This window comes from Podarcis tiliguerta (assembly GCF_965153285.1).
Source record: "Podarcis tiliguerta genome assembly, chromosome: 4".
NCBI lineage: Eukaryota > Metazoa > Chordata > Lepidosauria > Squamata > Lacertidae > Podarcis > Podarcis tiliguerta.
Window position 1 is genome coordinate 11,890,157 of NC_139537.1, and position 26,358 is coordinate 11,916,514.

Consider the following 26,358-nt stretch of genomic DNA (forward strand, 5'->3'; position numbering starts at 1 on the left):
GAGATGGGGGTGATCATAATCCGATTCCCTTCCCCTGCTCTTGGTTAATATATGCCCAACATACTGGAAAAAAATTTAGATAATGGTGGGAACCCCATCTAAAAACAAGCCCAAAAATAGACCCCAACACAACGTAAGGGAAAGCTGTATTTTTTGCTTTAACTAAAAAATTAAATCCGTGCATAGGAAATACTTACAGATAAAATTTGGTCTCCCCTCTGAAGCTCTCCACTGAGGTCGGCTGGCCCACCCGCTAGGATGAAGGATACAAAAATGCCTTCGCCGTCTTCACCGCCTACGATGTTGAAACCGAGCCCTGTTGACCCCTTGTGCAGGACAACTTTGCGAGGTTCTCTGCGGAAAGAAAAGGACATTGCTCATTCATTTAAGAGACCTGGATTCAGGACCAGCCCACCTATGAGGCAAGGTGAGAAGACCGCTTCGGGCAGAAGAGTCCACCAGGACAGAAGATCCCAGTGTTGATCTTTCTCAACCCCTGCCCCTTTGATCCTGATGTAGATATTCCCTGACCTCTTCTTCTCTTGTGGGGTGGGAGAGGGACCATTTTAAAGCCAGCCTCAGGTGCCAACATGTCTTGGGCTGTCTGGATTGCATATGTCTCCTATTGAGCAGTTCCTTTCCATTTCCTTCCATAATAACAAGTGCTAGATGGACCATTGTGTTTGATTCAGATGGCAGCTTACTATGCTGTTGCCATATCTTCTTTTTTTTTTTTTTACTTTCTCCTCCCTCAGTTATCTCATTTTTATTCGTTTTTAACATATTAATTAACATTCATACAACAGAACTTCTCATCTTATACAATATTTTTTGGACTTCCATCAACACCTCTGATGATTTTCCATTCTTATCACGTACTATGCATTTCTTAATTTCATATTACCTTTAATTATCTTTAACTAATAATTCTCCACATTGTCTTTTTTTGCAATATTTCAAATAATCCACCTTACAAAACTTCTTGCAGTCCTACTAGCGTAATCTGTTCATCACAATTACTTTTCAAATAGTCCGTAAATTTACTCCAGTCTTCTGAGAATCTCTGGTCCCACAGGTTTTGAATCCTTCCTGTTACTTTATCTAATTCTGCATAGTCCATCAATTTCATCCTCCATTCTTACTATTGCCTTATGCTAATATCGTATTGACCAATGAGATACTTCCCTTTTTGTCGACATAGGCAAGCATATATAGACACGTGCCAATGTAATCGGGAGCAACTGGGAATCCAATAGAATCGCAAATAGGTCCAAGTTATCTGAAATACCATATCGCCTCATGTGAACCCGCCTGGATTTTGAGATCCTTAGAAGAGGGTCTTTCTCCCACTTGGTGGGGTTCTGGGAGAGGGCCTTTACTTGCACTTCAAAGTGGCACAGTCACCTCTATCGATTTGAAACTCCGCCACTCAGTTCTGCTATGGACACAGACCTTTTGTAAAATAGAATGGACTGCGTTGTTTGTGTTGTTCACTTGTGTTCCTTTGGTGGTGAGAGAGGTTGGGGTTGGCCTAGGGTGTGATTGTTTGCTTGTGATTGGCTGTGGTGATCTTTGTTTTTGTGTGTGAGTGAGGTGGGTGGGTGTTTTGGATCAGGTTAGCCATATTGTTTTGTATGCTGTTGGTGGATTATTGTCATTGTCCTGTTGGGCTGTGTCTTCCCTCTCTCCACCCCCCTTTCTTTTTTCTTTCTTTTTTCTTTTCTTCTCCCCCTAATGCCTCAACAAATGAAATGAATTTGTAAAAATGTTACATGGAAAAAACAACAACGAGGCATTACACTTACTTCTGTAAAACAAGAAAATCCTTAATAAAATATCAAGATTAAAAAAAGAAGAAGAAGAAGACATCTGAAGGCAGCCCTGTTTAGGGAAGCTTTTAATGTTTGATGTATTACAGTATTTTAATATTTTGTTGGAAGCCACCCAGAGTGGCTGGGGAAGCCCAGCCAGATGGGCGGGGTATAAATAATAAATTATTATTATTATTAAAATAATAATAATAATAGAATGGACTGCTGTAAAATACATTTTCTGCATCCAGCCAGTAGATGGAGCTGGCAGTCCAGTTTCTGAGCACCCACAGTTGTTGCCCATCCATAGTTAAACACATTTCATTCCTCTTTCTCTCTCTTCCCCCTACCTGCTTTACTCTATTTTTATTTCTCACCATGCTCCAGGGATTTTGGAGCAACAAAGATGAGATTCTTCAGAAGCTGAAGGCATGTGTAGCATCCAGCATTGGTCATATAATGTTTTTTTTGTTGTTTTAGGTGCAGACCAGGGGAAAGTAGGAATAGATGCTACCCACCAGAGAAGGGAGCTAAAATTATTGCTACAAAGAGACTGGTTCACTGAGAAGTTCTACTGAGCAAGACCCACTGAAAAGGCACCAGAAGTATAAAAGGGGATTGCACTGAATAAGTTCCCAATAGATCGGGTGCCACCCCCCAAAAATAGCCCAAACAGGAAAAGGAAATCTCTGTTGAGCAGCTTTCCCCAACCTGGTTGTTGGCATCCATCGGTCTGAAGAGACAACGGAATGTGCACCTGGGGTTGAAGTCAAACCTCTGAGGAATCACAGCGCCTGCTGTGGCCGCAGAGACTGGGAACTCACATCTGCTGCCTCCTGCATTGGTTTTGCTGCTTTCGCAGCACCAAAGTGACCTCCATGGGGCGCAAGCTTGGGTAGTGTGTATGGAGGTCCTGGGCTGCGACAAGACTCCACTCTCGACCTCGCTGATGTGATCCAAAGGAAAGCAGAGCAATACATCTGCCAGCATTTGCCTTCTGAGGGCCCTCACTGTGAGAAGTGAGGTTACAGGGAACCAGACAGAGGGCCTTCTGGGTAGTGGCGCCCTCCCTGCGGAACCGCCCTCCCTTCAGATGTCAAGGAAATAAGCAGCTATCCTACTTTTGAAAGACATCTGAAGGCAGCCCTGTTTAGGGAAGTTTTTAATATTTAATGCTGTACTGTTTTTAACATTTGACTGGGAGCCGCCCAGAGTGGCTGGGGAAACTCAGCCAAATGGGCGGTGTATAAATAATAAATTATTATTACTATTATATTATTATTTCTTGCCTTCCACCCAATAGGCAGCAGCCACTTCTGCATGTCATGTACTCTGATAAAAGCCTTGGTGAGTTATCAACACAGAGAAGTCACACTGGGATAGGATACACCTGGTTCCTCGAGGCCATTCTCCGGCTCCCCCAGCAGTACATTTTTCCCCAAACACAGCAACTCCAGGAAGAAAAGAGGAGCTCAGTTTGGACATGGAGGTGAGCGAAACCTAAGATAAAGTCCGTCTTTAGGCACCTTGCATGACTTCAGGGATATCTAGTGTGGCCAAACTGGAATGAATGAAGTCATGCCCATTAGTCATGCCCATTAGTTTCAACAGATCTGCTCTGAGTAAGACTGGCATTGAATACAGTCTATAGGAAGACCGTAGGAGCTGCCTTATACTGTGTCAGACCATTGATCCATCTAGCTTTGTATTGCCTACACGGACTGGCAGGATTTCAGACAGTAGCAGTTCCTTATCCTATCTGGAGAACCTGGGAATCGAACCTGCAACTTTCTGTGTGCAAAGCAGGTGCTCTACCACTGAGCTAAGGCCCTTCAACATACATTCAGAGCTGTTTTATAGTGTGCCAGACCTTTCATCTATCTAGCTCAGCACTGTCTCTACACTGACTGGCAGAGGTTTATGGCCTTCTACCAGGGACCTTCTGCATGTAAAGGAGATGTTACCACTGATCTACAGCCCTTCACCATGTCAGCTGCCCCCTTCCAGATTTCCTCTTTCTTTCTGCCCCTGTTTCCAGCAGCTACTTTGACATCAGCATGCTGTCACGTTGCCACATAACCAATCAGGACTGGAAGATGTGACCATGTTACAAAGCCAAGTGAGAGCAAGGGCAAATGCATGGTGCCCTCACTCTGAATGGGCAGGTATTTTTTACCCCATTTCATAGAGCCCGCAAACTATTGCCAGAACTGGAAGTGTGTTGTTTTGCAGGGAAGCACAGTGCTCAGGAAAAGCCCACTGCCTGTTTTTTGTCTGGGACAGATACAAAAGCTGTTCAGGGAATAGTGGAAGGAGCACCTGTTTCTGAGACGAAGCAGATTTGAACCTGCCAGCTGCCTAGATAGGGGATTGCCTGTGGCATCATAGGTAGTGCTGTTCTGAGAGCTAGGGAGCAGGAATGCACATATGAATTACACACAGTTGTCTGTGTATGTACACACTCAAATAACCGCATATTACTCAATGTGGCACAAAACTGGTGTAAAGCAATAACGCCCCAAGGGAAACTCTTACCCTTCCACAGAAAGGCTCCGCTGTATGCTCACGGTGGGTGGCCGCGTCACTGTGCTGTGCTGGGAATGACTGCATAGATAAGAAAGAAAGGAGGAATAAATAAAAACATTCACTCACAAAGCCTCTTGGTCTTATTGCAACAAGCTCTGGACGATCCAAAATAGGACACAGATCTGGGGTTCAGAGAAGTAATATGTGTGTGCCTGAGTACGTTGGGCTAGGTCGTCATTTCGAGTTTCCACCAGCCGCTCTGGGTGGCTTCCAACAAATTAAAACACCAAACACAGCAAGACATCAAACATTAAAAACTTCCCTATGCAGGGCTGCCTTCAGATGTCTTCTAAAAGTCAGATACTTGTTTGTTTCCTTGACATCTGATGGGAGGGAGTTCCGCAGGAATAATAATAATTTAGTAGTAGGCAATATGGGACGCGGGTGGCGCTGTGGGTTAAACCACAAAGCCTAGGACTTGCCGATCAGAAGGTCAGCGGTTCGAATCCCTGCGACGGGGTGAGCTCCCGTTGCTCGGTCCCTGCTCCTGCCATCCTAGCAGTTCGAAAGCACGTCAAAGTGCAAGTAGATAAATAGGTACCACTCCGGCGGGAAGGTAAACGGCATTTCCGTGCGCTGCTCTGGTTCGCCAGAAGTGGCTTAGTCATGCTGGCCACATGACACGGACTCTTTACGCCGGCTCCCTCGGCCAATAAAGCGAGATGAGCGCTGCAACCCCAGAGTCGGCCATGACTGGACCTAAATGGTCAGGGGTCCCTTTACCTTTACCTTTAGTAGGCAATATTGAGCTAGATGGAGCAATGGTCTGGCTCAGCATAAGCCACCTTCCTATGTTCCTGTGCTTTGCATCTAAACAGTCCCTGGTCCATTTGGCCCCTGACATCAGATAGCAGAGAGTGTGGAAGACTCTCTGCACAAGACCCTGAAGGGCTGTTGCCAGTTAAGAATGACCATCACTGGGTGCATAATTTTACCCATTTCTTAACAGCTAGTTGTTTCTCGGAAACTGCTGCAGGGAAAAATGATAAAATCAAGATTGTACACATTTCTCCCCAGCGTATACATGTCACTGGCTTACAGTAAGTCCCCACAAGGCATGCTTAGATATCTCTTTGTCCTCAGCAGCACAGCTTAGCTGATCTGTTATGCTGGAAAGTCATGGCTGTTGGTTATCCTGCATGAGACGTTCCACCAATTGAAAATATATCTGATAGTGGCAACTGACCCAGATAGTTATTTCAGCATTGCCAGATGGCATTGCTAATGCCCGAAGCAGCAAAATATGGAGAATCCACAGCTCTCATGTGGAGCTGTGAGCCCTCTGATGGCCTCCCTGAAGTTATCATGTGGGATCCACTGGTTTTATCAGTGTTGTGGCGAGCCCAGGATCAGCTGGGGACCCTGCCACAGTTGCATAGATCTTTGTATGATCCAATTCATGCCTGGAATCCCATTGTTCTCACGGGTATTCCCTATGTTGAAGATAATGGGACATGCTCCTTCTGTAGCCCTTTGGAGCACGATCACTGCAGCATGGATCTTCATGTGCCCTCTCCGAGGCGCATACAAAACTACAGTTAGTTCAATGGAGGGATGCAGAGATGCAGGCACTTGTTCCATTGAAGTGCATGGGACAGGGAGAGGCATTCTGTGTGCCTTTATCAGAGGCACCCCCCCACCCACTGCCTGATTGGGGAAAATGTGTATGGAATTGGAATATGATGGGTAACCAAAATAATTTACAAACACAGCAACTGCAGAACCGACTAGCTTGATGCTAATTTAACACGGTTGCTCCCTTCCGCCTCCCTGTCCTGTCTGCACAGATGACTTTGACGAGTTAATTGAATGGAACAGAAAAATGTAAAGTGGGCCAATGAGGCAGAGCTGGCAAACAACACAAGATACTTTTTGACACAATGCAAGTCAAACACAGTTCCGTTTCGCAACTCCTCCGGGGAAACTGGCTATGTCTGTCTGGTGTCTTGAGGATGCTTTGAAAAAGAAGAGCTTACGGACTCCCTTTCCACCTGGGAAAGTGCAAAGAAGGACTACGGAACAAGCTAGCTGATGGAACGACTTCCTTGGGAGGAAAGGAAAGGAAACAAGCTGCAGAATTTTAACTCGCCCTCTCCAATTAGTCTTAAGAAGTGTGCCAGAAATTCAAACCAACGTATGAACAAACATGCAACCAAAACAGCCCCCAAATTACATGGATTCATGATGAGCAACACAGCTAAATTTATGAGCCTTGAATTTGTATACTGTTGGAAGTCGTGAGCTTCCCTCCCACAGTATTCCAGCGGAGAAGAACACATTGCACAATATTCTTTGCTTTGCGGCAAAGACAGGCAAGGCTAACCTATCTCCAGCAACATTCTACCATGTTTTGAACTGTATTGTTTACTTTTATGTTATTTTTATTTGTTGGATGATCTGAAGTGTGCACATCTGAACAAGCGTCCTCAAAAAACAAGAGCACAGTTGATAGCACACTATTGTCCATGGAAGTGGGGGTATGCGCAAAAAGTTTTAATTGAGTTGAGATAGGTGTAGAGACAACCCAACATAGATGTTTTCCAAATCACTTCTCTTTCCTTCTGCTTTTTCTACAACTAACTTTATCAAATTCTAGGGCTGGGCGAATATGTCAGTTTTGGTTTTTCTCAGTTCCTCAGTTTTCAAATTTTTAATTAACAACAACAACAACACAAGTCCTCATGCAAATTCATGTATTTTAGTACAGATTCCACCTAATACACACATTTTTTGCAAAGCAAATTCTCCCAATAGAATGTATTTAAAATGTTACTTTCACTAATATATGCATTTTAATGCCCTTTTTGCTTCAGTATATGCATATTACTCAGCAAGAGTAAGAGTACTCAAAATCTGGAGATGTGTGGATTTTGGGGGATGGCCGTGTTTCTATTGTTTCAGCAAATGTGAATTAGGCAGCTTCATTTTTAAAATGTGGACTGAAACCCCCTCACCTTCTTAAAAGAAAGGTGGTTGCTCCACAATCTTTTGAAGAATGGTTTCCGTGCATGCAACCTGCCCTGTAGCTGAATGCACCCAAAGGCTCTGCTGGTTGCAGAGGCAAGAAAAAGTGTTTTGCAGCAGAAGTGTTTACATGTCTACACAGAGATAAGTCCTACTGAAGTCAATGGGGCTTACTGCCAAATAGGACTGAAGCTTCAATAACCGTATTTTTCGCTCTATAAGATGCACCAGACTACAAGACGCACCTAGTTTATGGAGGAGGAAGACAAGAAAAAAATAAATCTTCATCTCAGAAGCCAGAACAGCAAGAGGGATCACTGCGCAGTGAAAGCAGCAATCCCTCTTGCTGTTCTGGCTTCTGGAATAGCTGCGCAGCCTGCATTTGCTCCATAAGATGCACACACATTTCCCCTTACTTTTTAGGAGGGAAAAAGTGAGTCTTATAGAGCAAAAAATACGGTAATTAAAGGTGGCGCATGCAGCGTGCAGAAACACAACAATCTCAACCACAAGAAGAAACGGAAGGAAAGAAGGAAGGAAGGAAGGAAGGAAGGAAGGAAGGAAGGAAGGAAGGAAGGAAGGAAAGAAAGAAAGAGAGAGAGAGAGAGAGAGGGAGGGAGGGAGGGAGGGAATACAGACTCCAAGGAAAAAAGCAATGCAGACATAAAAAATGATGCATGGGCTCATAAATGAAATATTGTTTTCTATTGAATTAGATATAATAACAGAGTCCGCTCACAAACAGAAGCTAGGGCTGTGATTTCACCTTGGCACTCCAAGGCTTAAAAGCACACATGCAGCCAGTGCTGCTGGAGCTGATTAAATAAAGGCAGAGATGCCAAGCTCAGCACTCCAAGATCTCCTTAAAGGCTTAGCAAGATTTGGTTTGTGAAGTTCGAGAAACCGCCACCGTCGTTTTTATTATTAATAAAAGCAATAACAATGATGTTTAAGGTTGCAATCTTATGTAGACTGACTTGGTAATAAGCCCCCTTGAAGAGAGCGAGGCTTATTTCTGAGTAAACACCTGCAAATTTGTGAATGGACCAGTTGCCTTTCATAGAAAAACGCTACTCAAAGTGACTTGGGGAAATGCCAAAAACGACAAGCACGGCAGCGAGATAAACACACACACACACACCACAATCTGAAATATTTAAAAAGCAGGGGTGTGGGGAGTCAGAGAGAGGAGTCAGCAAATTAACAGGGAAACAACATACAGAAGTCACACCTGAGTCTTTATCGCCTGCTTTATCTGTTGGTCAGAAGCAGTGCTGGGAAACCTGTGACCCTATACAGACACTGGAATCCAACTCACATCAGCCCCAGCCAAGGGGATGAAGGGAGTTGTAGTTCAGCAACCTTGGGGGGGGGGAGTGCTATAGGTTCCCCCCCCATCCCTCGCTGAAAGAGAGTCCTGTATTCAACCGTGCAATGCTGGTGGGTGTACAATTCATGCACACAGAAAGGGCGCACTGTTCATGCACATAGAAAGGGTGTAGTGAAATTAGGGCTGCGAATGGCTGGAATGAAACATGGTTTATGGAAAGTGAATTGATACTACCAGCAGGTAGCAGACACAGGTCTGGCGAAAGAATCAAGCACCTTCAAGCAACTACCGGGGTTCTGGAGTTCCATCACTGACACATCCCTGTGCCCCCCCAACCCCCCCCAAAAACAACAACTGGTGCACCAATCAGTTTTGTGTGGTTGAGGCTGGGAATAATCAACAGCATGTTGAATTTCCCACAATGCTCCAGTGATGCTACATTATTTATTTATTATTACATTGATTAATTGCTTTTTTCAAAGCAACTTACAAAAAATGAACATTAAAAACAAGTATAAAAGAACCTAAAGTTATCTATCACCTATCTATCTATCTATCTATCTATCTATCTATCTATCTATCTATCTATCTATCTATCATCTATCTATCTATCACCTATCTATCTATCTATCATCTATCTATCTATCTATCATCTATCTATCTATCTATCTATCTATCTATCTATCTATCTATCTATCATCTATCTATCATCTATCTATCTATCTATCTATCTATCTATCTATCTATCTATCATCTATCTATCTACTTATCAGATCCAATTCCTGTCTATCCTGCTAAAATATAAGCAGAAAATTGAGATCCAAAGACCTGGGTGAATAAGAGGCCTGCTGCCTAAAATCACTTAGTGCTAGTGCCAGATGTGCCTCCCTGAGGATAGCATTCCATGAACAAAGGGGCCACCACAGAGAAGGCCTGTTCTCTTGTTGCCACCCTCAGCACCTCCCTTGGAGGGGACACATACACAAAGGACTTGGGTGACAATTGCAGGGTCCAGGTTGGTTCACGTGGGGAGAGGTGGTCCTTGAGATATTTGGGTCCTGAGCCACGTAAGACTTTATAAGTCAAAAGCAGCACTTTGAAACCGAGCCCAGAAATTATTTAGTACTTAGTGCAGTTGGGCCAGGATTGGCACTACAAAGGCAGCCCCATGTGTAATAAAAAGGTAAAGGGACCCCTGGCCATTAGGTCCAGTCGTGACTGACTCTGGGGTTGCAGCGCTCATCTCGCTTTACTGGCCGAGGGAGCCGGCTTACAGCTTCTGGGTCATGTGGCCAGCATGACTAAGCCGCTTCTGGTGAACCAGAGCAGCGCATGGAAACGCCGTTTACCTTCCCGCCGGAATGGTACCTATTTATCTACTTGTACTTTGAGGTGCTTTTGAACTGCTAGGTTGGCAGGAGCAGAGACCGAGCAACGGGAGCTCACTCCGTCACGGGGATTCGAACCACCGACCTTCTGATCGGCAAGCCCTAGGCTCTGTGGTTTAACCCACAGCACCGCCTGTGTCCCTTCCCATGTGTAATACCTTGCGGTAATCTAACCTAGTGGGAAATCCAATTCACTCAGAGCACTGGTGTGACTGCTCCTCACTGCTGCCAGGTGAGTCTGCATCATGTAAGCCAGCCAATGGAGCAAGAGATCCAGCCAAGAGCCGCATCAAACCTCAAGGCTGCCTTAGGTCCACCTTCCCCCACTGTTGTGGCATATGAAGCAGGTGGGGATGCATTTGAGGAACATTTCCCCAACATGCTGTTTGCAAAGGTACCCAGAGCCTCTTTGCTTCAGAAGGCAGCCTCCTTATCTAAAAGCCATGGGCAGTTTCGCTTTAAGAAAAAGGCAAATTTGAAATGCAAAGCAAACAACTGGATAAAATGAAGACCGTTCCTTAATCCATTTAATGTGCATGGGGAGAAAAAACCACAAACCCCAGTCTACTGAAGCAGAACCTGATTTGCTCATCGCTGCAGACAATTTCAAACTTAAATGAGATTTTGTTCAGGTTTAATTATAAATAAGCTAACTCAACAAACCTCTTTTATTTTTGCAGAGGGGGCATTGTGAATACTGCATCCCGGCAACAAACAACTAGGGCATGCTTGGTACTAAGAGCAGCACATGGGGCAGCCCTATACATTCCCATTGCGTTCAATGGGCTTACTGACAGTCAAGCGTGCATAGGATTATGCCTTCTGGCATAGATAACCCAGTTATCCCCATTTTTTGCAGTTTTCTAGCTCTAGGGCCACATTCCCTTTTGGGTAACCATCCTGGGGTGGGCACGGACAAATGTCTCTTCCTTGCCTGGAAGGAGAGGAGTGTTTGTTGAAACTATTCTGCCCCCTTCCTCTCCTGGGACCCACCTACCACAGGCATGCAGCCCTCAGAAGCTTGCGTAGAAGGCAATGTGGCTGAAAAAGATTCCCCACTCGTGTCGCAAGAGGTACCTAAAACAGCACACGCACCCCAGCGAAAAAGCCAGGAGCAGCAAATCTCTTATTGTGGTCTTCCCCTTTGTTCACCTTGGGCTACTGTTTCTGGGGCGAGTGGCCAGCTGGCAGCACTCTAAATACACCTAAAGAGCAAGCAAAGCCCTGGATGTCTCTTGGATATTAACTCGACGATATGCATCTTGAAACAAAATGTACACGAGCAGCACGGTCCCCGAGAACCGGTGTGAAATGGTTGATACAGTGTATTAGCTCAGCCTGTGCCTGTGCCGCTGCTGAATCTTAATCCTTTAATTAATGCTAAGTTGCATCCTGCAGTGCTCAGCTGATACGTATCTCCCCGAGAGGCAGGCTCCCCACCCCAACCCCCCGCCTGCTTTCTAGGATGCCTCCGCTGTGCCCCCTTCATTTCCCTCTCGCTCGCCTGCTGCGCTACACAGCGGAACCAAACGCTGTCATTGTAAGGATGCGGAGAAGCATCTTCCTCGCAGGGAATGAATCAAATCTGTTTGGTACAGACACGACAAATCCCACAGTCTCCCCGAAGCTCGATTCCAGGACCCGCCTTGATCTCTGTGTTGTTCCTGGTTTTGCCCTTTAGCAAGCTACTCCAAGATGCTCAGGGGGGAAAGGAAAGGCCAACAGGATTTCTCATGCTGGTATCACAGAATGGACAGGGTCCTCTCAAAGGTCCTCTCCTCCAGCCCTTTGCCAATGCATTCTACAGCATCCCTGATATTTAATTCCTTGCGTTTATATTCTGCCTTTCTTCCACCACGGAACTCAAGGTGGTTGTACACTTGGTACCCAGGCCATCACTCATCCAGGCACCAACCAGACTGAGATCTGCTTAGCTACAGTCATTAAAGAGTCAGTGCCATTTGGAGTAGACAACCATGGAGTAGACAACCAGGTGGGCAACCATCTCTCGACTCTTTATGAAGATAATTCCTATATGGTGCACTGGTTAGATTGTTGAACTAGGACCCGGAAGACCCAGGTTCAAAGCTCCCACTCAGCCATGGTGTTTACTGGGTGATCTTTGGCCAGTCTCCTTCTTTCAGCCTAACGGGTGTGCTGCGAGAACAAAATGGGGGCAGAGGGAGAAAGCAACTTGCAGGAATGGTAGGATATAAAATGCAACCAACAGATACACATCCATTTCTCCCTTTCTGCCCAACATCCTTTCTCTGATGTCTGCGCTGCTGCCAAGCCCGCAAACCCAACCCTACTTAGATGTCGCTTGGAGAGCTCTCTGACTGAGCGGCTTAAAGCATCTTCTAAACACAATAAAAATGAATAAATATAAGGCCGGCCCTTTCCTCTTAAGCCAGTGAGGTGGAAGTGAAGTGAGCACAAGGTTGTGTTTTTTTCTGCAGAGGGAGCCTTCCTGCGGGGGTGGAAGGTGGAGCCTAATACCGCGCACTTGAGCCGCGCCCATGCATTCTCGTATGAGGAAGTGAGGAAGAAGCACATGCAGTACCTGATGATCTCAGAGTCAGGGAGCAGGCCTAGGTGGTAGTGGGGATAGGGAGCTGAAAGGAGGAAGCTTTTGTCACACTCGACAGGGGAATAGTGCCTAGGAGAAGGTGGCTTATCACAGAATTTGTTCACAGTGCTGTAAACGGGTTCAGGAGGCCTGGTGATAACAGAAGAGAAGAGTAAGAGGTTAGACGGGCACCCCGACATGCACAAAACAGCCGGCCACACAGCTAATTTGCACCCCAAAGCATGCAGAGAAGTATTGACAAGAGAAGGGTTATATACACGCACCAAGGAAGGAAAAAGAAACTTCTGTTAAGTTACAATACGCTAGTCACAAAGAGTAAGAACGTGAGAGGTACAGCACTGTACACAAGACAGCTAGGGGGAAGGAAACCGGTGACAACGCTGTGCCGAAACATACCGGTGACAAAAGTGTGCCGTAACAAACCGGTGTCAAAGCTGTACCATAACATTCAACTCTCAGTCTACGAACTGGTTTAAAGCGTCGGTCCTTACCTTCTGGAAGCCAACAGAACCCGCCCTGAAAGAACTTTAACTCGACCCACACACTTATACTAAAGATCTAGGACATCCTAGCAGTAAAGTTAGGAAGGCAGATTCACACTACAAGGGTGGACAACGTGTAATAGCCGTAAAGTTGAAAGGCGTTTGGAAGCCCCTTCTAGCAAACATTTATGTGTGATGCACTGATGAATTGTGGAGAAACAACATACACGGCTCCTGTTTCTACAACAGTGGCTCCGAAGCTGTAGCCCTGGAATCAATTGCGAGATCAGCTTTATGCTGCTGGAATGCCTGGAAAAGGGAAGGAGCAATGTAGGGCAAGGACCACCCCTTACTTAAAGTTGCTGAGGATTCAAATAGATATAAGCAGTCCAGTCTCCTACCCGTTCTCTGTGGGCAATGGAGCGATGGTATAATTTAGCAATAGCAGAGGATCTGAGCAATAGACTAAGTTGTTCCTTTGGTCCTGGATTCCCAGTGGGGAACAGGCTATGCATATCGGGCTCAGTGGTAGAGCATTGGTTCTGTGTGCATGAGGTTTGATTGCCAGCATTTCCGGGTATGGCTGGGAGAGAGACTCCCGGAAGAGATGCTGCCAGTCAGCGCTGACAATACTGAACTAGATGGACCAATGGGTACAGCTCCCTATGTTCCTAGATCCAGCTCCTGCCAACTTCAGTTAAAGGATCAGGTGGGAGGTGATGGGAGACTTTGGAGCGCTGTGGGCTAGATGGGTTGAGGGCCCAACTCAGCTTCCTGGGCCGTGAGGGATAGCTCACTTGGTAGAGCATGAGACTCTTAATCTTAGGGTTGAAGGTTCAAGCCCTGTGTTGGGCGAAAGATTCCCGCATTGCAAGGGCTTAAATGGTTCTCATGGTCCCGTCCAACTCTACCATCCTATGATTCCTATGCTCTTCTTGCCCATGAGATATGCTCTAATTGTGTTGCTGTGTTAGTTGGCAAAGACCCACAGGTCTGGAAACCACGGTTCTAGACAAGGAGACCTACCAAACGGCAACAGCAAACAAAAAGGTGACATCTTGTCATAGTTACACTGTATAAATCAGGGAATACACTCTACACAGTATGCATAGTTAGTCTGAGAGTCATTGTAATTCAGCCAAGCATTTGAACAGAAGCTGATCATCTTCCATGTTAAAATACACAATATGCAAAGGGTGCAAAGACTACCGTCCATTATGAACCAAAATAAGCATGCTGGACTTCTCTTTCCGTTCAGGCACTGCATGGCAAAGCCAGATCCAGCATCCTAAAGTCTCAAACAATGGACCTTTCATCATTCACAGTGGAGGTTTCATCCTGCAGGCAACTGGTACAGCCGGGTTCAAGCGCTTTGCTTCTTACTTCTAAGAAACAGTTTTGTAAATCCGGGGAAATCTTTGTGAAAGCACATCTACAGAAGCTTCAAAGAAACTCACGAGTGTCTGCAGCATTCAGCCCCCGCATCCAGACCGCCAGTCTTCTGGGGCAAGCCTTTACTCTATACTCTGTTGGCTAACAAAATGCCCTGAAAACTCAAGTGATGGAGGCCGCCTAATGGTGGAAGAACAGAGCTGTAGAACAACACTTTGAAAAAAGAGACACACACAAAATCTCACCCTCTGTGACATCATAAAAGAAAACGAACCCTGAAAATAATGTTGAGTTCTTTTGGAAACATTGCAAATAGTTATGACATTCATAGCGGTATAAAAGCCAATTGTTTTAAAGCCCTTAAATATAATGAAAACAGAGATTACAATGAGTCTTGATGACTTTCACATAGAAGGAAACCATTTGCTCTCTCTCCAGGGTTTGGTGTGCTTTCAATAATACGGCATAGTGAGCAATAGGTCTGTCTTTCTCTGTTGGACTTCTTTGGCTGGGAAATACAAGGCTAAATGGACCTTTGCTCTGATCCAGTCCAAGTTACACCTTGCATTTTTCAAGCCTTTGTAGCATTCACACAGGACATATCATGTCTACCAGAGAGCAAGAATTTTGCACCATAATAGATAGCACAACCCTGAGACTTGCTTCAGTGGTTGATTTTACTTCCTAAATCAGTGTTCTGTGCCAATCATTTAAATGTTCATTCCACTGGTGCAATTGCAATTTAGCTCACAATGTAGTTTTCCACTCTCTTTAAACCAATTTTTGTGGTGAGCCAGCCACCATCAATCATACCCCAGCATTTGTGTTTAAAAGAGAACCATGTAGTATTGATTTGAAGGGATTTTGCCAGAACAGAATACTGACCACATTTTACAAATATATATCCTTAGTTCAAAGAGTCTGTCATAAAAAGTTAGTTGCAGGGCCGAGAATTTTGCAATGTCTCTCTTCACTGCCCCACAATTAATTTTGTTAATATTACATGTTTTAAGTTATATATGACCCTCTTTTACAATATGTAGAAAGAGGAGGTATAAAGGTTTTTTTTTTTAAAAAAAAAACCCAAACGGAACTAATACTGTTATGCCAATTTCCAATATTCTGTCATTTCCAATCATACTGATTCTGAGTTCCATACTTGAATAATGGTGTTTTCCAAATTTAGAAAATTCGCTGTAACATATGCACACACATGCCTACCTGCATAATATAATGCTTAAAGCAAACTGATCATGTTCCAAGTAAATTTAAATCTCCAAAAGAAGATTTGGAGCATGGTGTTATGGCAGAGCAGCGAAAGGCCATTTGTTCTGAACGGCCTCATTAAAGTAAGGGGAAATGTTGGCAACTGTTTTTGACATAGCAAAATCAACTCCAGTAGATATTGTCAATAGTACTGACCAGTTCCTGCAAATGCTTAAAAAATAAATAAATACCAGATTCAGCCTGCAACAGGGTCACCAACATTTTATAGGAAAGCCTGCTGAATCCAGATTATCTTTTGAAACACTCACAAAGCCAGTTTCGCACATCCAAAACCACTGCAAAGGTCAACCGATTTTGAATGGGGGAAAAAATGTTGTGTGAATCTGTCCAAAATCCAGGCCTGTTAAGCCATGTTAGACAGAACTTCTTTTGCATTTCTTGCAAGTCAGTTGCTTGGCTGCGAACTATAGAATCTCAAGTGCAGTACCATATATGCAAACTATCCATAGGGCTTCCTCGCTCCCTGCCAGATTACCCACAGAAACTATTTCTGAAACTGAGAGGAGCTTCAAAGGTAGCTTGTGATGAGGGGTAAAATTCAGCTTATAAAGAGCCCGTTTAAAAGTTCCACTGGATACTCCCTAGTTTCCAATTACGGCTTCATTCTTGATAGGACTACAAAGGGCTATTGACAGCACGTGAAGCAGAAATATCACATTCTCAGAACTGGGGCAGATTCTAGTTACGGCAGCCGTAGGCATAGCTGTCCATACTCTCCCCTGTCCCATTAGAGGCCCATACTGTCTTCACCTACGGAGCCCCCTCAAGGGGTGGTGGTTGCTTGGCAACAGAATGAGGAATAGCACAGCCTCTACACTCTCCCACAAAAGTCCGCTCAGCGTTCTGAGCTGGCTGCTGCTGTTAAAGCGCTGCATCATTTTTCCTCTCAGCCGATTAATTTGGTTGTGGATAGCCTTTACGTTGCCAATGTTATAACCCATTTACAGGGCAGCTACGTAAGCCCCTTACTGGATGACAATCTTTTGAGTCTCTTTCTGTCTTTACAATTGCTGCTCTCCAAACGCTCTCACCCATTATTTGTCAGGGAATGTACAAATCTTGTCAATTTCAGCTACCCGTTGTTCCAATCTTAAATGCAGTTTTCCTGCGTCAGTTTGCATTCTTAAAACAAAAACCTGCACAAAATGCACACTTTAAAAAAAGTGGATTTCCCCTTTTTTTTGGGCACAATCTTGCCTAATATAAACTTTTTTTTTTTTTTGCAAGCTGTTTCCCCAGCATAATGGATTTTTCTACATTATTTTCACTCACATGCATTTGTCCCTGTGCACTTTCCTCCGACTTCAGGGAAGTGTGAATTTTGAAGGGCGGTTATGTTGGCATATTAGTTCCAGACGTGCATACTAGGTAGGTTCACATTAACATATCAAGCAAATGAATTTCTCCATCATCCCTAGTGTTGGTGTGTGTGGTTCTTGGATATCATTAAGATCACACTTCTGATGGGGAGCTTCTGATGTTTCCCCAAACCCCCGAGGTTTGGTTGGCCGTCACTAGGGGACCCAGTCTTCTGTGTGCCCTGTGGAACTCCTTGCCAGTAGAGGTTTGGCAGGAACCATCCCTCTCTCCTTTCTGATGTCTTTTGGCAGACCCTTGTAATACAAATTTTCCTTGAAAACCAATCCATATTTATCAATGCTTTTATGGATAGTTTTGCTGTTTCTATTCTCATACATTGTATTCTGCCTATATATATATATATATATATATATATATATATATATATATATTACATGGATTATCAATGTGTAAATAAAATAAAAAGACAGTGTTCAGATTAAGAGGTGAGCCAGCGTATGTGAGGCTCACATATCCAAATCACTGGACAAAGTATTTCATAAGAGGGAAGGAAACCAGAGGCTAAGGGAAAGTCAGAGATCATAAGGTGGCATTCATTGCTAGTCCTACTCAAAGTAGACCCACTGAAGTTAATGGGCATGACTTAGGTTCATTAATTGCAATGGGTCTGCTCTGAGCAGGACTTAGCTGATTGCAACCCATGGTCAGTGCCCATGATGGATTAGAGTCCTGAATGTTACAACTGAGGGAAGGAAATATTTCAGATGTGGTTATGCAAGGGAAAGATAAAGGCTTTAGGTTGTAGGCCTAGGTAAAGGAAATAAAGACAGGAGTATGTCAGGTGAAGATGAGGAAAGACTGGGATATGGGACAGTTTCCAATGCACCAGGAGACTGATAATCTACCATCGAAGGCAAGGATAGCCCGGCAAATGTAAGAGTCCTCAGCCAAACAGTGAGAAGATGAGATATATATTCTCTTGTAACACTATTGCTCTCCCCCCACAGCTTTGAGGTCTGCAAGGGGGAAAGATTTATTTGAGACCCCAAAACCCATTTTCATGTTCAGGGCTCCACTCTGGAACATCTGAAGTCATACTCAAAGCATGTGCACCTCTCCTTCATCACAAGCTGCAGTTCCCCTCGCACATCTTAGGGAGGACTGTCTGTTTGGGTGGTGTGGTTTCATGGAAGCTTGAACCTCAATACCGTTTCGAAAGCATGGTGAATCCAAAGCTATCCCTGAGAGCCCAACCAACATCTAGAGAACCGTGATCCAGCAAACAGGAATCACCGCAGGTTTCCTTTTTCTTTCTTTAGCAGGAGAGCCTCAGCAGTTCTGGGTTCTGGGTCCCCAACTCAACCTTCTGGAGCAGATTTGGGGAAGGCTGCATGACATACATGGGGAAAGGTGAAAACGGGAATAGTCCTATTGTGCTATGTTTCATCCAACCCTCAAAGGATAACAAGAAACAGCCTCAGGCAATCCTATGCCTTGGCTCCAGTTCTCTCACCCTTCTGGTGGCACCAGAAATATCAGTCCTCTCTTCTAATCCCCAACGTCATGGTCAGTGGTGGCTGGTGCCCCCAAGAACCGAGAGGGCAGAAGGTGGCGTTGCCAACAGTTGGTGGAGCCAGAGCCTGTGACAACCCTGATTGACTGTAAGTGAGGAGGCAGAGGAAGGCAGACCATGCCAGGCTGGTGGCGCAGTGCCCCATTGGCCCTAACTCATCAGCTTCCATTGGTCATGAGAGGTCGACTCCCTGTTGCTTGTCCCCATGGACCTTCATGGGTGACCCCAATATGTAGAGAAGGCTCACCGCTCCATGGAGATGGCAATGGGGTGAGAGGGAAGTGAGCTAGCATGCCCACCCCCCAACTTTCCCTCCTGCACTTCCAACCGTTTGGGGGGGGTTAGAATGGTAAAGGAGGGCTTCAGTATTTTGGAAGGAAGAACGGCATGCGATTAAATCTACGGATGTAGATTATGTAAAGGAAACAAAAGTGGCAGCTTGGAAATGAGCAATGAAGTCTTACACTGGGAAGAAGAACTAATTCTTGGAAAGGAATTTCAACATGTGCAGGGAACCAAATCAAAAAGCATTTGGGGAAATGTTAAAAGAAAAGAAAATGGATAAGCACTCTTTTCAAGATGGATCCACGTTACTTTATCCACAACCAAAGCACTTTCAAAGACCGAACAGCTGCTCAGTTTATGTCTTTTATTGTGATTAAAGCAAATACAAAGCATTTGTTACACTCTGTGAATCGAAATAGATTACATAACAAATGGGTAACAACCTCCCCCTTTTCACGGCGCCTTCAAGCATCTGGGGACGTCATTTGTTTTTCAGCTTCTACACAGTTGACTTTTTAATTGCTAACATTTAATTTTACATTCTCAAACACACCTTGGGACAAAAGGTTCACATCATTTTATACATCGTGGAGAGAAAAAAAAGCCAGGTTTCTGGGCAATCCTTCAATACAAATAGCAAATTAACGTCGGGTTGCTGGGTGTGTATGCCACACGTTTTACAGATATTTGATAACCCTGGTTAAAATGCTTTGGTTAATTATGATTCTATCAGCCACAGCTCCAGACTGTAAAGCATACATGAGGATTCAATTTATTTCGGTAAGTTCAACAACAGCCATGATGGAGTCTGACATCAACACACTCAAATGTTGGCGAGCTTTTATCCTTACATAGGAAATGTGAAACAGTACAAGCAGAAGAATAAGAAAAGAAATGGGGGGGGGGGGAACAGTCAAGGTATGGAACGGGAACCTATATAAGTAGATTTCTATCCCCCGCCCCCTTTGAAACAGGGTTGGAGAAGCTCTGGCCTTCCAGATACTTCCAGACTACAATTCCCATCACCTCTCAGCCCTGGTCATGCTCTCGCTAGGGCTCATGGGAGTTGGAGTCCAACAACATCGAAAGCGCCACAGGTTGCCCTGCCCTGTTTTTAAAGGACTACACACTTATCACAGTATGTGTACCACCCTTTCAGATTACTGTCTTTTTCACCATTTGCACAGAAGGTAATTTTGCTCTTCTTAACAGTTTTACATACATTCTGGTTGAAAAAACCCACTTCTCATTATACAAGTCTCTAAGGTGGAGTGCCACTTTAACCTGCTCTGCCTGTTGCAGCTACTGTAACACACTGTGCTAGGTGCTGTATCATTCTTTTTAATTGCATCTGCAATGCTCCATTCATTTCTTAATACTCCAACTTGAATTGCAATACAAACCAAGCAATGAAAATACAACGAAAACGAATAGGGGTGTTTAATATGATGGATGCGCCATCTCCTGTCTTCAACTACAAATCTATAGATAGGCCACGGTCCACCCAAATGAAGCTTTCGAGCCACGGGTAGTCCATGGACCACTGTTTGAGAAATATTGGCCCATCGCAACATAGCATGAAGCTCTCTTGACACAACTGTGCGACTCAGAATTTCAGGTTCAAAACAGCTGCATGCATTCCTTGTGACTCCCTTCTATAACAATCTGTTAAGGATTCTTTAGCTGCAATTCCAGCACTGCAGGGGGTTGGACTACTAGATTATCCTTGGGATTCCTTACAACTCTTCAATTCTATCATAAAGCCTTCTTTAAATGGATCTCTTTGCTTTTCTCTCTTTCTGTCTTGCCTCAATGAAATTCCTCCATTATATTTCATTCAGTTTTTCTACACTCCCTCAGTTTTTTCTCTCACTTTGGACTGTGAAGCCCTCTTCTCTTTCAAGGACGTGAAGCGACTTTTAATCGTTTTTTGCTTAGGAATTTTAAAGAGGTTATTTTATTTTAGATTTTGGAAAGAGACTTTCCCATGGTGAGATCTGAGAAAAGTAGCACCCTGGAGAATTTTGGATTGCCTGCAATAATGGATGGAGAACATTGCCACCATGGCTGATAGCCATTCATTCATTTACTATCTGAGGAATGGTCAAAACTTAACAGTAGAACATTTTTGCATGATGAAAGTTCCAGGTTCAATCCCAGGAAGGACTAGAAATATAGGACTAGAGCTGCTGTCCTACGTTTGCTACGCTAGAGGGACTAATGGTCCGGGCTCAGTTATAAAGCAGATCCCTATGTTTCTATATCCCATGTCATGGTGGAAATTAGACCAAGGAAGTCACACTACAGGTTCCAATCTAAACAACTGGGGAAATGGAAGGAGCTCAAACGCAATCAAATGCAACCAAAAGCTCAAGAGAACAAGGCAGCCGTTCCGCCACCACTGGATGTCATAATGGTTCAACCTCAAGGATTGATGGCATTAAGCCTCTGAATGCAAGTTCTGTAAAGGAGGTGGGCTTCCCAGAGTCATCTGGCTGGCTGCTGAGCTGAGTGTTGAACCAAAAGGGCCTTGGCACAACCTCTTTTTCTGCTCTTAAGATATCAGGAAAACATGTCTGAGGAGGGTGTTCCACATATTGGGCAACCACCATAGGGAATACCCTCTCACAGAGAAGATATGCACATTCCCCAAAGCATCTGGGGATTATGCATAATGGCCAGAGGATGCACAAAACCCAGTCAATATGCACATATTCCCTAAGACAGGGTTGCTGTATCTCAAAAAGTTGAGCTTTTTTAGGAAAGCACCTGAGCTTTTTCTTTTTTCTTTTTTTTACAAAAATGCCAAAAAAAAGAGTGATTGACTTTTTTTGATTGACTTGCCTAAAATCCTTCCGGATTTCAGCACTGAACTAGATGAGCTTTGGGGTTCCTTCCAACCTTTGCAATTCTAGGATTCACATTCCCCGAGGCCTGTTGAAGACTGTATATTGACCGGGGAATGGGCAGAATTCCTTCTTGGATGGATTATGGATGGATTATGTGCACATTCTCCATTGTGCCTGGTGAAGGTGTCACTGGGACTCAGGCCAGCTGATGCCATAAGATGCCTTGAAGGCCCTTGTGGTGGAAGAGTGAAACAAAATACTGCAGGATACGCTTATTCTCAGATATCACCAAGCAAAGAAAATAGAGGAAACATTAAAGGGGAGAAAAACGAGCTTCCTTGTGAACACAGTAAGTAAAAGCCACCTCCTTGTGGCTTCACCACAGAGAAATCGAATGAGGAAGCCTCTGCTCATTAAAGATCCCTGTGTGAGAATTGACATTCTCATTCTTCATGGCTAAAATCTACATTTGTCTTTCGACTCTCCATCCCCCCCGTTTTATTCCTCCCCCCTCCGCCGAATCAAAACCCCTCCAGTGTTGCCAGAACACTGCTGCTTGATTAGTTTCAAATAATCAGCAATCACTCCAAATGAATTTACATGATGAAGGACCCCAATGTTTGCGGCAAGCAACAGGGTTATTTTCTGCGAGACGCAGCGCTCCATCAGCTCATGCAACTTACGCAAGCGGATAAGAAATTGGCTGCTACTGATAAGTAGAAAACTGTGGGGAGTTTCTCTTTAACAACCCATTTTCTACTCTTCCATTTTCATTTGTTCTTTATGTCACCATAACATTGCTACACATGCACACGCACGCACACACACACCATTGCATAATCAAATAATCAAGCACACATTGCATGGTGAAATCCACTGCTCTGGGGTTTGTTTTTTAGAATTTAGTATCTAGCTAGAGCTAAGCCTCTAAATCAGGCATAGACAAACTTGGCTCAGATGTTTTTTGAGACTACAATTCCCATCATCCTTGACCACTGGTCCTGTTAGCTGGGGATGATGGGAGTTGTAGTCCCAAAACATCAGGAAGGCAGAGTTTGCCTATGCCTGCTCTAAATAGTGAGTTTTTCATTTGCCAAATCAGTGCCTTTCATACCCTCTAGTGTTCCACGGCTGCTGAGAACTCGTGCACATTCACCAAGGATCCTATGTTCATTGCAGAGGATTCTGAGGACATATTTAAGGGTGCACACTTGGTTCATGCAGGATGTTGGCAAGGCCACTTTTAATTGAATGGGGTCCTCAGTACATACACAACACTTCCCTGCAGTTTTGCACAGAAAGGTCATCAGTGGCAAGCACGACGTGTTTCGGGACATGCTCCCCTTCTGCAATTCTGAGGGACCCCAGGCCTGAACCCTGAAAGCACAGCTTGACAACTGGTGCAATGGTGTGACAGCAACGTTATATAGAACAGGTTCAGCTGGGCAACATGCCAAGTGCAACAAACTATGGTTTATTGGAGCGGAATAAGCTGCAAGTTTGAAAGCACAGCGTGTCTAATTGCAGTTCAGTCTCCCATTTCTGCTGAACCACAGTTCCCCCATGACATCCAGCTTGTGGTTTCAGTTAGAGCTAGGCCAAACATTTAAGGCTGAGCTTTTTCAACCATTGGGGAGTGTGCATGTGAGCCAAAGTGGGTGGGAGGGCTGCCACAGAAAGTTTCAGGAGGTGCAGTGGCAGCTACTGCTTAAGAACGTAAGAAAGGCAGGATCAGGCCAATGGCCCATGTAGCCCAGCATCCTGTCCTCACAAAGGCCAACCAGGTGAAAGCAGGATCTGAGCACCACAATTCTCTCTCCCATTTGAAGTTTACCTTAATGTTAGGAAGTGACCTGGAGGTTATTCTCTTGCTGTTTAAACTATTAAAAGTTCTGTGTCCACTTGTAGCTCCATGAGCCTGGCAGTCCATTCTGGAATGCCCACAAGAACTACAGCCACATCCACATTTAAAGCACAGGTATTTCCCCTCAAGAATCCTGGAAACGGTACTGGGCTCCAGTCAGGGCTACAATTCCCAGCACCCTAAACAAACGACAGTTCCCAGGTTTCTTCAGAAGGAAGCCACGTGCTTTAATTGTATGTTAGGTATGAGACCCCAGTGAGGTTCACTGGCCCATTCTGCACATTGACCAAAAGCCTGGAGGGGATCCTGGTCTTGCCTAGGACCACTTCCATTGCCATTTTTCTGTCCAGGCTACATCAGGAGGAGCTTTAGCCACCTGCTGATTTACCTGTGCAGAGCTCCTCTACATCACGAGGGATGCTGACTAGGCCAGAGTCTATCTTCACGAGGCATTCCATTCCTGCATTAATTTGTGACACATTCTTTCCCCCCAATTCTCCACATTTCAGTTGGCTCTTGTGAAAATTCAGTGTGATTTCCCCCTCTTATGCACGTCAGTTTGTGTGTGTTATTTTAAACAACACATGCATTTTTAGGAACAGTCTGTCCCAATATATGCATTTTGGTGCACATTACAGTGGACCCTCGGGTTGCGAACGTGATCCGTGCGGAATGCACGTTCACTAACTGCAGCGTTCGCAACCCGCATCTGCACATGCGCGGGTTGTGATTTGGTGCTTCTGCGCATGCACAATGTGCGCTTTAGTGCTTCTGCACATGTGTGACCACCAAACCCCTGAAGTAATCTGTTCTGGCACTTCCAGGTTTCGGCGATCCGCAACCTGAAAAAACGCAACCTGAAGCGGCTGTAACCCGAGGTATGACTGTACCTGTCTGGATGTCTGGAGAATTTGCATTGCAATGTTCAGAGAGGCGCAAACGTTTTGCCTCGGATCATGCGACATTTTGGAATGTACATAAATGCAAACTGAATCGAATTCTCCCCTGTCCCTAAACTGAGGACAGAAAGCAGGAACATGTACCTTCCGGCTGGCCTCTACTGGACACAAAACAATGCTGGGCTAGATGGATCTTTGATCTGATCAAGTAAGTTTAATTGTTGAATATTCATGTAGGATCACATGGAATGAGGCAGAGGCCTATGTACAGATCAGTGGCGTAGCGTGGGGGGTGCAGGGGGGGCCGGCCGTACCGGGAGCAACATGGGGGGGGGCGCTCACACTCGCAGCTCTCTGCCCCTACCTGGTTAGGGGGCGCAAATTACTTGCCTTGCCCCGGGTGCTGACAACCCACGCTACGCCACTGGTACAGATACATTGGTATCTGAACAGAAGCCCCTTCTGATGCAGTTTGAACATGCAGATCTTGAGAAAGCACAAGTGGAGGGGGTGGTGACACCCAGGTACATGAGGGAAGAAGGGGAGGAGGGATAGCTTGTGCTTTCTCTGACAAACCACAGCTTGTTGGGCAAGGAGCATCGGAAACCAGCCAACATGATAGTTGGGGGACGGGGACTGATCAGGTGGCGTTAAAAATGCATTGCCCAGATTCCTCAACTCAACTCCCCTGGGGGACAGGGTCTCCCTTTCTTTCAAACATCTGAATTCTGCAATATTTGCTAGAAGCCTTTTCTTTCCTAAACAGAAATGGTGAAATGTCTTTTATAGTATAAATATAGAATAAACGGTCGCTTCCTGTTTCCTCGGTGGGAATAATTGTTCTCCTCCCCTCTGCCGAATTAGGGCCAGATTGCATCCTTCCTTCCATGTTAATGAGCACCTGATTAGTATGTCGTGCTAATAAGGCCAAGGACACAGGTCTGATTCTCATACAGGTGCTGGGGGAAAGTTGAAGGCACACGAATCCACTGCCTTGCTGAAGCTGAGCAGGGTTGGGTCTGGTTAGTGGCTTGGAAACCACTTTTATACTTTGGTTTCCATGACGGAAAAAAATAGGGATATATTGATGGCTGGTGAATTGGATAGCAGGTAAATGTGTATATCTCCTGGCATCTTCAAGTTTGGATTTTTTTTTTAAAGAAAAAAAGCACACTATGGCAATAATATAATCACAGTATGGGGAGGGGAAACAGCTCCAAGAGCACATGTGCATTGCACGGGATCACACGATATTTTCCAACACCAAACCATGCTGTCATAACAGTGCAACTTCGACTGAAAAGCATTATTCAAACACCAAACACCTGACAGTTGCAGAATAAGCAGCAGCCACAGGTTTACACTGTAGAAAGCAGGGTCATATGCAGCAAAAAAAAATACACTGAGTTGTTAAAATTAAGGTCTTAATGGTAGGGAACCTATCTCTGGAACCCCAAAACTGCTGTTGCTTCAAGACGAGAGTTGATCATGAAGAGGCAATTGCAGATCCAGGTTGAGGATCTGTCTCCAGCATAAAGCTATCCCATACCACACACTCCCCACCCCTCAGCTAACCTTACTCAAAGGGTTTTTGTGAAAATAAAATTGGGGTAATGGGGGAGAGAACAAACTATGCCACCCTGAGCTTGATTACTAAGGAGAAAAAAGGTCTCCTCAACAGGCTCTCTCAACTGAAGCATCTTCCAATGTGTACCAGCCCAGGGCTTGAGTAGTAATT

At 44.8% G+C, this 26,358-nt stretch overlaps 1 protein-coding gene across 34 annotated transcripts in view; it reads right to left on the minus strand.

The window, feature by feature from the left end:
• Positions 1–26,358, minus strand: part of DLG2 (discs large MAGUK scaffold protein 2) — a 901,255-nt gene that overhangs the window by 179,131 nt on the left and 695,766 nt on the right. For 24 of the 34 annotated variants that reach the window (XM_083436205.1, XM_083436206.1, XM_083436199.1 and 21 more), the window contains 3 exons: positions 12,643–12,798; positions 4,347–4,415; positions 198–354 (listed from right to left, as the gene is read on the minus strand). In XM_083436205.1, coding sequence (XP_083292331.1) covers positions 198–354; positions 4,347–4,415; positions 12,643–12,798 — 382 coding nt within the window. The remainder of the gene's footprint in view (positions 1–197; positions 355–4,346; positions 4,416–12,642; positions 12,799–26,358) is intronic. The other 10 variants (XM_083436178.1, XM_083436211.1, XM_083436207.1 and 7 more) reach the window with 1 other exon arrangement.